This window comes from Embiotoca jacksoni, unplaced genomic scaffold (genome assembly GCF_022577435.1).
Source record: "Embiotoca jacksoni isolate LCO1_2020_lvr unplaced genomic scaffold, fEmbJac1.0.p SCAF_7, whole genome shotgun sequence".
In the NCBI taxonomy this organism is placed as follows: Eukaryota; Metazoa; Chordata; class Actinopteri; family Embiotocidae; genus Embiotoca; species Embiotoca jacksoni.
Window position 1 is genome coordinate 6,230,401 of NW_027185425.1, and position 15,932 is coordinate 6,246,332.

Here is a 15,932-nt window from a genome sequence, read left to right on the forward strand (position 1 = left end):
CACACACATTATAAACAAAGCAGCACTTTACAGCAGACGAGTGACTATTTTTGAAACTGAAAAACACATGCCGTCCTTTGGTTTTCTCAGATGAAGCCAATGCAAAAAAATGCATAAATGAGTTCGCCCAATACCTTTATTCACTACTGTTATAGCCCAGTTATGCTTTGAGTGAATAAAAAGTAACATAATTTACACCCTTTCCTCCCCTGATATATTTCTATATGTACAAATAATCAGACATGTCCTATACTGTATGTACTCATTCAAACTCCTACACAACATAGTCCTATGCAGATGTACTCAAACACACAGACAACTCTTCACTGTTTGCCTCAAGGTGACTCTGTCCAAACACGAACTACCAATGCTTTGTCTCTTAGATAAAGAGGAAGACAAAAAGAGGGAGTGTAGAGGAGGGAAAGAGAGGAAGAGAGAGATTAAGAGAGAAACAGAAAGAAACAGTGAGAGAGAGGCTGAGAGAGAGGGGGGAGTGCATGCGGCAAAACAGAGAAGGACAGACTGAAGTCATTCAAGCTTTTCTTCCCCCTGAATAATCCCAGTTTTGTCCAAATTTAGTTGGAGGAGATTGTGGAACATCCAGTCCTTGACATCTGCCAGAAAGTCATGTAACAAGACCAACTTATACTGAGGCTGAGTCTGTCTGCTACTGTTTCTTGAACATGTTTCCATCTTTCTCTCTATCTGTCTCTCTTTTCCTTCCCTATTTCTTTTACTCCTCCAGTATGATTTTTTTCTGTCAGTCAGTAGGAGCTGAGGTGACACTAAATGGCAGCATATGAAGACATCAGTTCTGTTTGGAGCAATAAAAAGGAAAAAACATAAATGTCATATTTCCACCAATATTTGTTAAAGTTATTTTCCTTAATTTGCAGTCGGACTGGTGACTGGTGTCATCCTATTGCACCCTCTACTTATGCTTAAATGGCGTCGAGGGAAATTAGCTCCCCCAGCTGTCTATCTCAATAAATAACTCCTAATATTTGGGGGAAATGGTCCATTAGTATGTTTCTATACTGCTGCTCCATCAAAGGGGGACAATAAATAATATTGTGGACGCTATACACACAGAGTCTTATAGAAATGAGAATACAAAATAAAAAAATTGAATATAAAAATGTTTAAGTAATTTTTCACCCGTTTATCAGGACTTAAATAAGCCACTGATAATATTTCATCAGTATTTTACTTAAAACAACTGGAAAGTTCACCAGTATCTAGAAAACAGAAAAATGTACAGCTGTTATTGACATATGTGGATGTCTCAAAAAAAAAAGCCAATTCAAATAATTGTGAGGCATATAATGTATAATTGATCAACTCTACAAGTGCACGCTATTGGTCAGTGCTCAAATGATGTGGTGCTAGACCGGTCAAGGCTGGAAAAAAGAGAGCGAGGGCAAGTATTGTATATTTTAAAGAGGTTAGGGTTGTTGTGTAGCATTCTTTGGATCAAATCCTGTCTGCAAGATGGACACCACACTCTTCTCAAAAAAATAAGTGCAAGTTCTCCAATTATTCCCATGTTGACGTATATAGCAAATCATCAAGTATTACGTGAATTTCTACAATTAGCATGTGCTGGGGTGGTTTGCAACTGAGTGTGAAGCGGCTGGGATGAGGGTCAGCACCTCCAAATTTGAGGCCGTGGTTGTCTGTTGGAAAACGTTGCTGGTCGTCTGGGCTAACTTGCTCAACCTCCTGCCACCGCGATCCTACTTAAATGTATTTTAACGAGGGTACAACCAATTCTACTATTAGAGTAACATGACTAAGTCAAAACCTTGTATATAGTTGGTGATTTAATTTGAAACATGGGTGTGGTGGTGGGGTGTGGTTAGCTCAGCTGCAGGGGGTAGAGAGTGGGAGGAGTGGTTCAGGGAACGGTGCTGGGCAGGTGTAATGAGCGCAGCTGAGCCGAATACGAACTGATGAGCACAGCTGAGCTGGATGTGGACTGATGAGCTCTCCCCTTTAAAGGGAGCAGGGAGAAGGAGGAAGAGGAGGAAGCGGTTGCACGAGGACATTGGTGTATGGGCCGGGCAAATAAAAGCATTTTACACCTGAACGTACGACTGAGCGTGTCATCTGTGTCCAGGAGAGACCCCGGTAGCACCAACCTTGCCACAATGGGCTTTTAACTTGGAATAAATATAGGATGTAGCAGCATTCAGCCAACCCATGGTGATTTGAGCTTTTTTTTTTTTTTTTTTAACTCAAACAAACTGGAAAGTTATGAAAATATCTGTAAAAATGTCCTTTTCAACAACCATTTGATGCTCAATGAAATTTATTCCAGTTCATTATGTTACAGTCTTGGATGGTAGCACATGGCAGGACTGTACTAAAAACTCCACCAGTGTTAGATGGAGTCTATTGACTCCACCTGCTCATCCTCCAAATCTAAAAATGGCAGGGCATCACGAGGGACAGCGTACTCAGCCATGTTGGGGAGTCCGGACACCACACAGCAGCTCAGGGCACTGCGGAAGATCTCCATGTCACAGGCCTCAGACCACTCATCTATTAAAGCGTCATAATACTCGACATTATAGGTGGTGGTCGAGCCGTTGAAGCCCCCGGCAACAAAGAGCCGGTCATTGACTACTTCGATGCCAAAGTTGCGGCGTGGGTTCACCATGGAGGACACATCATGCCAAGTATTGGTCCGTGGGTTGTAGGCCTCAGCACTACACAGAAGGATGTTGCCATCAAAGCCTCCAACCTATGAGAGGAAAAGTAAATTAATGGGTCCAATATTCAAATGTAGAATGAACCAGTTTCTCAGCAAGGAAGGGCACCTCCCCAGTATTTGTCACTTGTCCTGCAAAATATCTCAAGATCTGGTTAATAGATTGGTGCTGAATTTTGTTTTATACTAATCCATTGTTCCCAGAAAATGTATTTTAATAAATGGTACCAGTGCTTCCATAAAGGTGATATTTGTGGTTCTGAGTAAAATGTCTCTTATGTACTGAATGAATTACCATGAAGTTTGGTTTCTTTAAGCACGTAATGTTTTGCAGAGTTACATTTGTGCCATTAAATGACGTAAATGTGATTATTGATAAAAACTTAATGTTGACAAACAGCCTTGGTTAGTCTAACTAGGTAAAAAAACAAAAAACTGCTGATCAAAGCTTTCACACATCATAGGTATGATTTAAATGTATATGCAGAGTTTTATGAACTTACTGCATAGACATGGTCTGCAAATGCAATGACTCCTATTCCACTGCGACGGCTGTTCATTGGTGTAATCATTGTCCACTGGTTGGTCTCTGGGCTGTAATATTCAGCAGTTTGCAGGCACTCGTTCCCATTTAATCCACCACAGATGTAAATCTGAGGATGAAAAGAAGGGAATTAAGCAATTTGACTTTTCTTGGCCTCAATTTGGCAACAATACTTCCTGTACAAGAAAAATTGTTGCATCATTGTAAAATAATTAGTGAACGACAGATTAATAGATATACCATTACCAGATTTTTTAACTTTCAAATATCAATTGGTTTTTGCTGATGGTTTTCAGCCAAGCCATCTGACTATCAGAAATGGGATGCCACAGGGATCTCTCCTTGGTCATCTGTTCTTTACATTATACATCAATACAATAATTCTGCAAGTAAAATTTTTTTTGCTGATGAAAACGTTTTATATGCTGCAGTGACCATCCCAGCTCAGGCCTTGACTCATCTTCAGTGTTCCTTTAATGCCTTTCAGTTATCACTTCTCAACCACAAACTGGTTTTAAATGCAGACAAGATATTCTTCAGATAATGACTCTGACTATCATGCAATTAAAAAACTAATAGGGGACCTATATTTTAATTTAACAGTTTTTTTTAGTTGTTTTTTTACAATTTTGGTGGGGAAATCAAATTAGCCATGTTCTATTCACTGTCACCCTGCTCTTTTAGTTCTGATTGTTTTTCTAGCTGCTCTTTCACTCTACTCACCTTGTTGTGGAGAGTTGTGCAGCTGGCGTCGCTCCTATGCTCATGCATGGGAGCAATAAAGCTCCACTGGTTGGTTTCAGGTTGATAGTACTCTGCAGTGCCGAGTCGTGTATGTCCATCATAGCCTCCCATCGCGTAGATGCAGCCGTTCAGCACGGTCACGCACACATAGCAGCGGCGACAGTACATGGGTGCCACCTCGTGCCAGGTGTGCGTGCTCAGGTCAAATCTGTGCACGCTGTTGAAATGCTCCCCTTTGTCAAAGCCACCAACACAGTAGACATATCCGTTGAGGAAGGCGGCTCCATGATAGGCACGAGGACGCTCAAGCTTGTTTGTCACGTTGATCCAGCGGTTAGCCTGGACATCATACGCCTCAATGCCATTAGTTGGATCACCACCACTCCAGCCTCCGATGGCAAATAGGATGGCATTAGGCAGGCGTGGACGGGCAAGAGGGTTACAGAGACCATTCAAAGAGGGCCTGTTTGTGAGAATTTGATGAATGGTTCTGGAGGCAGCAGTGACCATGGACAGACAGTCCTTATTACGGTTCACGAACGCATTGCACAGTACAGTGTTCCTGATGTACTCCGCACTCATCAGTGCCAGTCGAATCTATATAAAAAACAAAGGATAGAATCTATGACTATAACTTAATTGTCTAAATGTAATGTTTAGCATCCTGACCATTCACATTCAGCCCCTTGAGTCTTGGTCTCCACCATCTATGAGGGTGGATCAAAAACTTCTGAGACTGCTCTTGTTGAACGGTGCGAAGCAGCAATGTGCACAAAGCAGGAGGAAGCTGTAAACTTAGTGAGTGAGTACTTCAAATTTCATTGCTTGATCAAAATCAGAACCTGAGTTACACATTTTTTTCTGAGCGGTGCTGTGTGCACACAGTGATTTGTCCATGGCCATAAAGAGAGTGCACATCAACGTTTGTGTCAAACACGGAAAAATTGGTAACAAGATGCCTGAAATGCTTCAGAAAGCCTACGGCAATGAAGCAATGGGCTTGGAGAGATGTTTTGAATGACATTTGCATTTATAGAGGGGCAGAATGTCACTATCCAAAAGCTAAAACGGTGCATCAGGTCACGAGCACGACCGGGTGGGTTTTGTTTGACATTTACAGTGTTGTGCACCATTAATTTGTCCCCCAGGGTCAGACTGTAAACATCGAGTTCTACTGTGATGATATAGGGCGTCTGAGGGGGAACATTCTGTGGAAACAACCGAAACTGTGGCGTCATAGTACTTATGTTCTCCAACATGACAACAAACCTGCTCATAGCAGAAAACAGGCTTTTCTCCCTCAACAACTCGATCGTCCCTCCCCACACACCCTGCTCACCTGATTTGACTCCCTGCCATTTCTCTTTGTTCCCCAAGAATTTGACACACAATTTGATGTGAACTCTCAGCTCAAGTTTCAGGTGCATGGAGAAACTTCCTTGCACATGGACCAGCGCTCACAAAAAGTATGTAATTTAGGAGCTGATGTTGATGAAGGGACAAAAAGGCAAGAAAAGTGTGTTTCAGTCTATTAATTAAAAGGGTCCCAACCACTATGGTTCCTAATAAAGACATTAACTTTAAATCTAAAAGGTGAAAAAAAATTAAGGAAAAAAATAACAAAATTTATAGTTTTGGGCGGTTTCACAGGGGTATTATTAAAAATGGTTTGAGCTACAGTTTACAAGAAGAACAATATGAAACCTGACCAGACTTATGTTGAAGAACATCCAAATGTTTTAAGATTTGAAAGAGCAAGAACAATTTTTATTGGCTGATCCAATATCCAGCATCTGTTTGCCTCAAACCAAATTCAGGTGTAACTTAGGACACTTTCATTCCAAGCCTGTGATTCAAACAAACAGGGGTGCATTTGTTTGTGCAGTTCATTTTGCTTGGGCTTGTGTTAATTTGCAGTTGTGGACTAAACTCCCAAGCCAAGACTACCTGGAAAAAGAGTCTTACTTGGAACTACTAAATACATTCTATGAGTATAACTATCCATGCATCATGGTACAAATGTCTCCCTGTTCTCCTGTTTCTGTACATTTTGTCACTCTTTATCATAGATGAGGTCCAGTTACTTATCTCTTTGTGACACCAGAGAAAATAGATAAAAAGTAAAGTACTGCAAAACAGTGTTAACAGAACACCAGACATGATAAGCATCCTTTAACTCAGTCAGACTTAAATCAACTTATACTTTACCAATGTGCCATTGTTCGAAATAGTGAAGAAATTAATCCAAACTTAATGTGGTAACAGAAGTTATTGTACCTTAGACATGAGAGCAACGATGTGTGTTTCTCGCTCTTCAGGTACATGGGCAATCCACTTAGTGATGGCCTCATACACGGTGTTCTCCTCTTTCACATTGAGGTTGTCTTCATCAAGAATAGAAGTGAGTTCCTGCACAGAGAGCTGAAGGAACTCTTCACAGAACACAACCTCCTCAAAGTGATCAATGATGTAGCGGTAGGCCTTGCGCTGCAGTTCAGGGGAGAAGCAGAAATTTGTGAACTGCCAGATACCGATGCAGTTTTCCGGGCAGAGCTGTTCCCTGAGGAAGTCACTGCAGGTTAGCACAATGTCCATTACATTGAGATGATTGGCTGCGAGCATAAGTTCCTTTGCATTGTGTTTCTTCACAGAAGCATAGCCAGTATATGCAAACTCAATGATAAGTTGCATCATGTCAGGAGACAGGCCGGGTATGTTAAAGATCTTCTGGTCTGGGACCGCCCAACATGAGAAGAGAGCTCTGTGGACGAAGATGAAGGCACAGCAGAGAGTGAAATAAAAACAATTAAAAAAACATCATCTAAAATCCCGTTCTATGGAACCTCAAGTTCTCACCTAAATCATAAAATCAATCGAATAACTGACTTCTGGAATTTAAATAATGAATTCAGGTTTTTGAAGACAAATGACTATAAATTACAACATCTTTACTTTTGATATCTTTATCATGAGAGTGTGTTATAGACTAATCCATACTGCATACTCAGGCTACGGTATAAACGTACTCTTTTATCGTCACTTTTGTAGTGACATCACTTAATAAATAACAGCTTATAATTAGTATGTGGTATGGAACTGATGCATCAAGAGTCACAATTAATTACCATAGGACTTATATTAGAAAAATAATCTGATTTCCACTTTTAAAAAAGCAAACCCCAAATGTTTATTTAAATTGCATTTCCTCTAAATTGGAATCTGCAACTACTGACTAGATACAGACATGAGAACCACACTGTTGGTAAATATCTGAAATAGCTCTTAATGTCTTTTGAAATATGTAATTCATTTACTTTATTATGTCCATGAGGTCTTTAATATCGTCTTTTGCTTCATTAAGTTCTATGTAACAAATCTGTTTAAACAGAAATGCTCAAAGACTCAACAAAACTCTAGTTTACTTGTTGAGACTGTTGTTGCTCAGATTCAGATCATTAACTACAACAAAACATTGTTTTTATGATTATCTAATCTTGTTGATATAAATCCATCAGCTTTTCCGCTGACAACAGATAACCAACTCACCTAAATAATGGTGTGCAGTTACAGAGGATGACCTTATGCACTGGAAATTCAACATCTTCGACTTTGATGACTGCGTCACAAAATTTTTCCTCCAAGCGGAGGTCATTATACACCGAGCTCGACATGTGTGAAGACTGACTGCGTTCACTCATCTTGACTTTTGAAAGCATAAAGACCTTTCTCTGATTCTTTTAAAAATAGCTTTGATTCAGTTTGATCAATAAAGACGGAACAGTGGACTCACTGTGACATCACTGTGGGATTTTAGAATGGAACCTCATTACGTCACAAAGACTAACCTAACAACAGTCGCCACGTCAGCCTGAAGATGTTTTATATATTTAAAAAAGGTTAATTTATGAATTATTTTCTGTAACAAATTGTTTTCTGTGTTTATACTGTAAAAGAATTAAACACAAAAGTTGTAAAATTTCAGAAGCATGAACACATTTGTCTTTGGTTTAAATGAACAACATTTACTCCATCAAAGAGGACAATAAACAATACTGTGAAATGCATACCCACAGCTTCTATTGGTGGCTCTCATAGAAATGTGAATTTTAAAACATCATAATTTATAAAAGAATTTGAACAAAAATATTACAATCTTTTGGATGAAAAAAGGCTAAGACCAGTTTTACCCTTCAAACAGGGCTGCAATAAATTACTCAGAATATTTCATCAGTATTTTCAACTAAAAATACTGGAAAGTTCCTGCTGTGCTTGATTGTTTCACTGTCATCCCTTACTTTAATCCTTTCACATTGAAATTACCAATCACAGCCAGACTCTCTCCACCTCATTCACTTTACCACCAACTAAATGATTACCAGCAGCTTGTGCAAATTTTTTTCATAGTATACCAAAGAGTAAAGTGCAGACATGTCGGTAGTGCTCTTCTCACATACCATTAAAATTAGGAGTCCCGAAACGATCTGAAAAGTTATAAAAAAATATCTGGCAAAAGGGTCCTCTTCAAAACTACTTTGATGCTCAATTAAATTTATTTTAGTTTATTATGTCCCAGTCTCGCCAGTCTTGGATGGTAGCACATGGCAGGACTGTACTAAAAACTCCACCGGTGTTAGATGGAGTCTCCTGACTCCACCTGCTCATCCTCCAAATCTAAAAATGGCAGGGCATCACGAGGGACAGCATACTCAGCCATGTTAGGGAGTCCGGACACCACACAGCAGCTCAGGGCACTGCGGAAGATCTCCATGTCACAGGCCTCAGACCACTCATCTATTAAAGCGTCATAGTACTCAACATTATAGGTGGTGGTGAAGCCGTTGAAGCCCCCGGCAACAAAGAGCCGGTCGTTGACTACTTCGATGCCAAAGTTGCTGCGGGGGGTCACCATGGAGGATACGTTTTGCCAAGTATTGGTCCGCGGGTTGTAGGCCTCAGCGCTGCGCAGACGGGTGTTGCCATCAAAGCCTCCAACCTATGAGAAGAAAAGTAAATCAACGGGTCAAATTTTCAAATGTAGATACAAACAGTTCCTGAAAAGGAAGGGTAGCTGCCTTTGCTGTGTCTCTGAGTTAAAACAAAACAGAACAGTAAAGTGAACAGCTGCCAGATAAATGAAAGAACATTCATTCAGAAAGTCGGACTGTACAAAGTTTGGCTTTTTTTTCTCTTCAGGTGCAATTATTCATTAGGTGTAAATCCAAATCAACTAAGTAATGGTTATTTTAAGGAAAATTAAGGAGTATTTCTGGCCAAATACTCACTCTGTCCAGAAGATGAATGCTAATGACTCGGCTGATCTCCTTATGTTTCATATAGCGTTGCAGGATAGGTTTTCACTTATCCACTTGTTTACAGTAATTCATTGTTCCGAGGGGATAAATCCTAATGAATGTGGTGATCCCCCTACGTTTCCACTAGTGCTTCCATAAAGGTGACATTTGTGGTTCTGAGTAAAATGTCTCTTGTGTACTGAATGAATTACCATGAAGTTTGGTTTCTTCAAGCACGTAATGTTTTGCAGAGCTACATTTGTGCAATTAGATAAATAATAAATGTATCAGAAACATCACTAATCAATGAAGATAATAGACAATATCTGTAAGAATTGTTTTTCTGAGGCTGTGGTTTGGATATACCAGTGATTATTGGTAAAAACATAATGTTGACAAACAACCTTGGTTAGTCTAACCAGATTCAAACTACTGCTGATCAAAAATGAACTTACTGCATAGACATGGTCTGAAAATGCAATGACTCCTATTCCACTGCGACGGCTGTTCATTGGTGTAATCATTGTCCACTGGTTGGTCTCTGGGCTGTAATATTCAGTGGTTTGCAGGCACTCGTTCCCATTGAATCCACCACAGATGTAAATCTGAAATGAAGGGACTTAAGCAATTTGACTTTTCTTGGTCTGAATTTGGCAAAAATGTTTCCTGTACAAGAAAATAATATTTAATTGAACCTTTATCTAACCAAGAAGGCCCGACTGGAATAAAGAAATCTCTTTTTCAAGGTAGCCCTGGCCAAGACAGGCAAGTGGCATAACATTAAGAACAAGTAAAGGTAAACAAATAAAAACTACACAAATAGAATTACAACATCTAGCATCCCAAGAAAAGGCTTGACCAGGGCTCCCTTGAAAAGCAGATCTTTAAATCATAATAAATTAAATAATGTTCTCATTATTCAATGCCAAACTACATAAATTTCTTTAAAAAAAAAAATCTTGTGCTGTGTTTTTTCAACTATTGGTAGATATACTGTTACCAGCTTTTTAAACTTTCCAATATCAGTTTGTTGTTACTGATGGTTTTCAGTCAAGCTATCTGACCATCAGAAATGGGATGCTGCAGGGGTCTATCCTTGGTCTATTGTTGTTTACATTATACATAAATAACAAATTTTTTACACTTAATGTTCAGTATAGTCGAATGCTAGTGATAATAATAAGAAACCTAAATGAGTCATTGTGTCAAAGTTAAGATATCATCATTCCTCCCTGACCTCCCGATGATCAATCAGAAACCAGGGAACCATCAAGCAAGCTTCTGGCAGTGTAAACAGCAGGTGCACTTGGCATAAATTTATTGTTTTCTTTTCATTTTCCAAGTCCCCAGACTGTTTACTATTGGTAAAGGGTACTGGTGGTTGAGCATTTCAAATCAGTTCTTCAATGTACATTTTTTTTTGCTGATGATACCATTTTATATGCTGCAGGCACCACCCCAGCGCCGGCCTTGAATCATCTTTACACTTCCTTTTATAAACTTCAGTTATCACTACTCAACCGCAAACTGGTATTAAATTGCGGAGAAGGCCAAGATCTTGATACTCTCCAGCGCCACTAATGACTTTGACTATCCTGCAATCAAAATCGTAAATGGCGCACATGTTACTGTTGTACAAATATGTAGGAATTTTGCTTGACAGCAGACTATCAGTCAAGAATCAAATTCTATACAGTTAAAGACTTTTGGTCTGCCGCCAACTGTTTGTACAGCAACCCTTCACATCTGTTGACTACGGAGATATTCTGTATTGTCATGCTGGCTCAACAACACTTCAGCAGTTAAACCCTGTGTATCATAGTGCATTAGGTAAAAAAAACTAACAGTGGACCTTGATTTATATTTTTAACAGTTTGGTTTTCTTCACTATCAGCCCTTGTAGCTCTATAAGGTCTCTTACAATTCTGTGAAGTTTTCTTAAGGACAGGTGGGAAAATCAAATTAGCCATGTTCCATTCACTGTCACCCTGCTCTTTTAGTTCTGACTGTTTTTCTAGCTGCTCTTTCACTCTACTCACCTTGCTGTGGAGAGTTGTGCAGCTGGCGTCGCTCCTCTGCTCGTGCATGGGAGCAATAAAGCTCCACTGGTTGGTTTCAGGTTGATAGTACTCTGCAGTGCCGAGTCGTGTATGTCCATCATAGCCTCCCATCGCGTAGATGCAGCTGTTCAGCACGGTCACGCACACATAGCAGCGGCGACAGTACATGGGTGCCACCTCGTGCCAGGTGTGCATGCTCAGGTCAAATCTGTGCACACTGTTGAAATGCTCCACTCTGTCGAAGCCACCAACGCAGTAGACATATCCGTTGAGGAAGGCGGCTCCATGATAGGCACGAGGACGCTCAAGATTGTTTGTCACGTTGATCCAGCGGTTAGCCTGGACATCATATGCCTCAATGCCGTTAGTTGGATCACCACCACTCCAGCCTCCGATGGCCAATAGGATGGCATTAGGCAGGCGTGGACGGGCAAGAGGGTTACAGAGACCATTCAAAGAGGGCCTGTTTGTGAGAATTTGATGAATGGTTCTGGAGGCAGCAGTGACCATGGACAGACAGTCCTTATTACGGTTCACCAATGCATTGCACAGTACAGTGTTCCTGAGATAATCCACAGCTATCAGTGCTAGTCGAATCTACACAGAGAAAACAGGATAGAACTTACTATTGTAGATAAACCGATGAAATGAAAACTAAAGAATGGCAAAACAGTGTAACAGAACACCAGACATTATAAGCATTCTTAAACCCAGACTTGGACATAAATTGCCTTAAATTTGACTACCATGGCCTTCCAGCGTTGACTATACGGTTGTCAGGATAACCGCATCATCTAACAGAAGTTATTGTACCTTAGACATGAGAGCAACGATGTGTGTTTCTCGCTCTTCAGGTACATGGGCAATCCACTTAGTGATGGCCTCATACACGGTGTTCTCCTCTTTCACATTGAGGTTGTCTTCATCAAGAATAGAAGTGAGTTCCTGCACAGAGAGCTGAAGGAACTCTTCACAGAACACAACCTCCTCAAAGTGATCAATGATGTAGCGGTAGGCCTTGCGCTGCAGTTCAGGGGAGAGGCAGAAATTTGTGAACTGCCAGATACCGATGCAGTTTTCCGGGCAGAGCTGCTCCCCGAGGAAGTCACTGCAGGTTTGTACGACGTCCATTACATTGAGCTGATCAGCTGCGAGCATCAGTTCCTGTACATTAGCCTCCGTCACAGAAGCATAGCCAGTGTATGCAAACTCAATGATGAGTTGCATCATGTCAGAAGACAGGCCGGGTATGTTAAAGATCTTCTGGTCTAGGACCGCCCAACGTGAGAAGAGAGCTCTGTGGATGAAGATGGAGGCACAGCAGAGAGTTGAATTAAAAAACAACATCATGCGAAACACATATGACAAAGTGAAAAGTTGTATACACGGAGACAACAATTAAAGATATGTTGTGCATGTGTAATTAATGCACACACATTACAATAGTCATACATATTTATAGGATCAGCAAAAATATAAAGGCAACGCTTTTGTCTTTTTTTTTTCCATTTGTCAGGAACTGAAGTAAAAGCCTGAAGACTTACACACAAAAGGTTTATTTATGTCAAAGTTTCTCTTTAGTCTCTTTTTCACAAATTTGTTAAAATCGGTGTTAGTGAGCACTTCACCTTTGCCAAGATAAACCGTCTACCTGACAGATGAGGAAAATCAAGATGCTGCCTAAACAGCACAATTTATTTTTGCACAGGTGTGCCTTGGAGTGGTCCCAATAAAATGCCACTCTGTGGTGTTATCTTGCAGGTTTCTCGTCCACTCCTCTTCAATGGCTATGCAAAGTTGCTGAATATTGGTAGGAATGGGAACACCCTGTCATATACACCGATCCAGAGCATGCCAACATGCTCAGTGGGTGACATGTCTGGTGAATACGCAGGCCATTTAAGAACCGGGGTGTTTTTAGTTTCTAGGAATTCTTTACAGATCCTTGCGACATGGGGTCGTGTATTATCATGCTGCAACATGAGGCGATAGCAGCAGATGAATGGCGAGACAACGGGCTTCAGGATCTCATCATGATATCTGTATGTATTCAAATTCCCATCAATAAAATTAACCTGTGTTTATTGTCCACAGTTTATACCTTTCCATACCATAACCCCACCGCTACCATGGGCCCCACTGTTCACAACATTTACATCAGCAAATCCATACAACACCATACGCACCGTCTGCCATCTGCCTGGTACAGTGTCATACAGGATTAATCCGTGAAGACAACATTTAAGGTCTTTTTGACGCTGTCTCGACTAGTTCTCACCTATATAAAAAAAATCAACTGAATAGCCAACATCCATAATGGAAATAACGAATTGATGTTTTGAAGATAAATTTTGATAACTGTATCTGAACTCTGATGTCTTACTCGCTCGAGTAGCAGTTTAGTCCATTCTGCAAACTGGACGTATACACACCTTTATAGTTTACTGGTTTCTGCAGTTATTATACAATAAATACTAAATGTAATGTATTTTACACTGTTCTATACAGATGCAATGCAAGTACAGTATAGTGTGTAGCATATTGAGGTTTTTTTTTCATAATTAATATCACAATGTCACTTTTCGACTATGTACACACTACTTCCGCAATCATTGCTTATAATTAGTACAGTATGGAATTGAGTAAATGTTGGTAAATGTCTGAAATAGCTTTTAACGTCTTATAAATATGTCATTAATTTACTTTCTTTTGTCCATGAGACCTTTAATATCATCTTTTGCTTCATTACGTTCTACGTAACAAATCTGTTTTAACAGAAATGCTCAAAGACGCAACAAAACTCTTTAGTTTGCTTGTTGAGACTGTTGTTGCTCAGATTCAGATCATTAACTACAACAAAACATTGCTTTTTCTGCTTTTCTAATCTTGTTGATATAAATCCATCAACTTTTCCGCTGATATCAGGCAACAAACTCACCTAAAGAACGGTGTGCAGTTACAGAGAATGACCTTGTGGACTGGAAATTCAACATCCTCAACTTTGATGACTGCGTCACAGAATTTTTCCTCCAAACGGAGGTCATTATACACCGAGCTCGACATGTGTGAAGACTGGCTGCGTTCACTCGTCTTGACTTGACTCATTTTTCTCGGGTTCTTTTGCCGTTTGCTTTGATCCGGTTTGATCAGTAAAGACAGAATAGTTGAGTCACTGTGACATCACTGCGGGATTTTAGAATGGAACCTCATTACGTCACAAAGACTGATAACCTGGCAACAGAATGTGTTGTTTAGGTGAAGTCATCCTGAAGATAGGCTATTTAATTTATGTTTATATGTACATTAAAAAAGTTAACTTACAGTAGAGTTATTTTCTGTAACAACCTTGGTTTCATGTGTTTTCACATATATCAGCCTGACAGATTGCATTTTGTATGTCTGTCCCAAAGAAGTGCACCACGGAAATTAGCAATTTGGTAAGGTAACTTTTACAATGAATTTACATAACAAAAGATCAGAGAGACAAAGACAAGTCTATGAATTACAGTCGTAGGCCTACAATTAAATGCCTGTTTTTTGGTATTCCAATACAAACTAACAGAATCGGGTACAACAGCTGTGCCACATATACAACTATTAATGGCCTGTTTTTGTCAGAACTTTCTGAAAGGCATTTGTTCTATTGTTTTATTGTGTTGTTTTTGTTTATATTACTAAGGTCAAAGTTAGCATGGGTACGGTATTGGACTGCAATATATTGAAATGTGAGTTTATAACATTTATCCCAACATTACAAATATCGGACAATATATTCCAATCCAGTTCAACACCACAGCAAACTCTTACACATGGCAATCAAACATTATCCTGTGTACCATTCAAGGTTTAACTAACTTCAGCCATAGAAAACACTTGTGTTCAGTCTTTCTCTCAAACCATAACAATGCACTTGTATTCACATCAGTGAATAAGATGTATTACCTGAGGAGTTAAGTACCCTATTTCCAAAAGCATTAAAAACAACCAGAAGTCCTGAGATTTCTCAAACATGAACAAAAACAACTTTCTTCCATTAATGTTTGTTTTAAAGTAACAACACTGACTACTTATTACTTGTTAAACATTGTCCCAAGCATATACACATGTATATGCATCCATACAGGGATGCAGTCATGTACGCAGCTGCACACTTGCTCAAACACACATTTATTGCCTAAAAATCTGTGCCCACTCCCCGTTATGAAACCGCTGCCTTCCTCAGAGGCATACACAGCAGGTAGCCTGAGATCTAATTAGCTAGTTAGTCTACGGTTGACTGAGTAGAGACCCCATCCAAAATAAATCTGAGATCTCAGTTCATGACATTTAGCTGTGATAAAGAGGAAATGTTTGTGGCTGGGAACAGTAGGAGAGGGCATTGTGTTAATGAATGTCTGCTAAATGCAGCAGTTTCTGATTCCACAGTATCTGAGGAGGCATTCTAATAAAACAAAGAGGCAGTGGAGAAGAATGACTGTAATCAAACAGATTTCATCAAACTACTTGAACTTATTTACTGGGGTCATTGTGCTTGTTTTCAAATCACTGGCCCGCTAATCTGTCTTGAAGGCAAAACAACT

At 39.8% G+C, this 15,932-nt stretch overlaps 2 protein-coding genes across 2 annotated transcripts; both read right to left on the reverse strand.

Moving 5' to 3' along the window:
* Positions 1–2,383: 2,383 nt before the first annotated feature.
* Positions 2,384–7,699, reverse strand: LOC138214701 (kelch-like protein 10). Its single transcript, XM_069176476.1, has 5 exons — positions 7,548–7,699; positions 6,279–6,762; positions 3,981–4,598; positions 3,217–3,366; positions 2,384–2,746 (listed from the first exon to the last, which is right to left on the reverse strand). The coding sequence occupies exons 1-5, from the start codon at positions 7,697–7,699 to the stop codon at positions 2,384–2,386; spliced, it is 1,767 nt and encodes a 588-aa protein (XP_069032577.1).
* A 932-nt stretch (positions 7,700–8,631) lies between these two features.
* On the reverse strand, positions 8,632–14,415 carry LOC138214702 (kelch-like protein 10). The gene is made up of 5 exons (XM_069176477.1): positions 14,291–14,415; positions 12,166–12,649; positions 11,332–11,949; positions 9,748–9,897; positions 8,632–8,994 (listed from the first exon to the last, which is right to left on the reverse strand). The coding sequence occupies exons 1-5, from the start codon at positions 14,413–14,415 to the stop codon at positions 8,632–8,634; spliced, it is 1,740 nt and encodes a 579-aa protein (XP_069032578.1).
* Between the last annotated feature and the right edge of the window lie 1,517 nt (positions 14,416–15,932).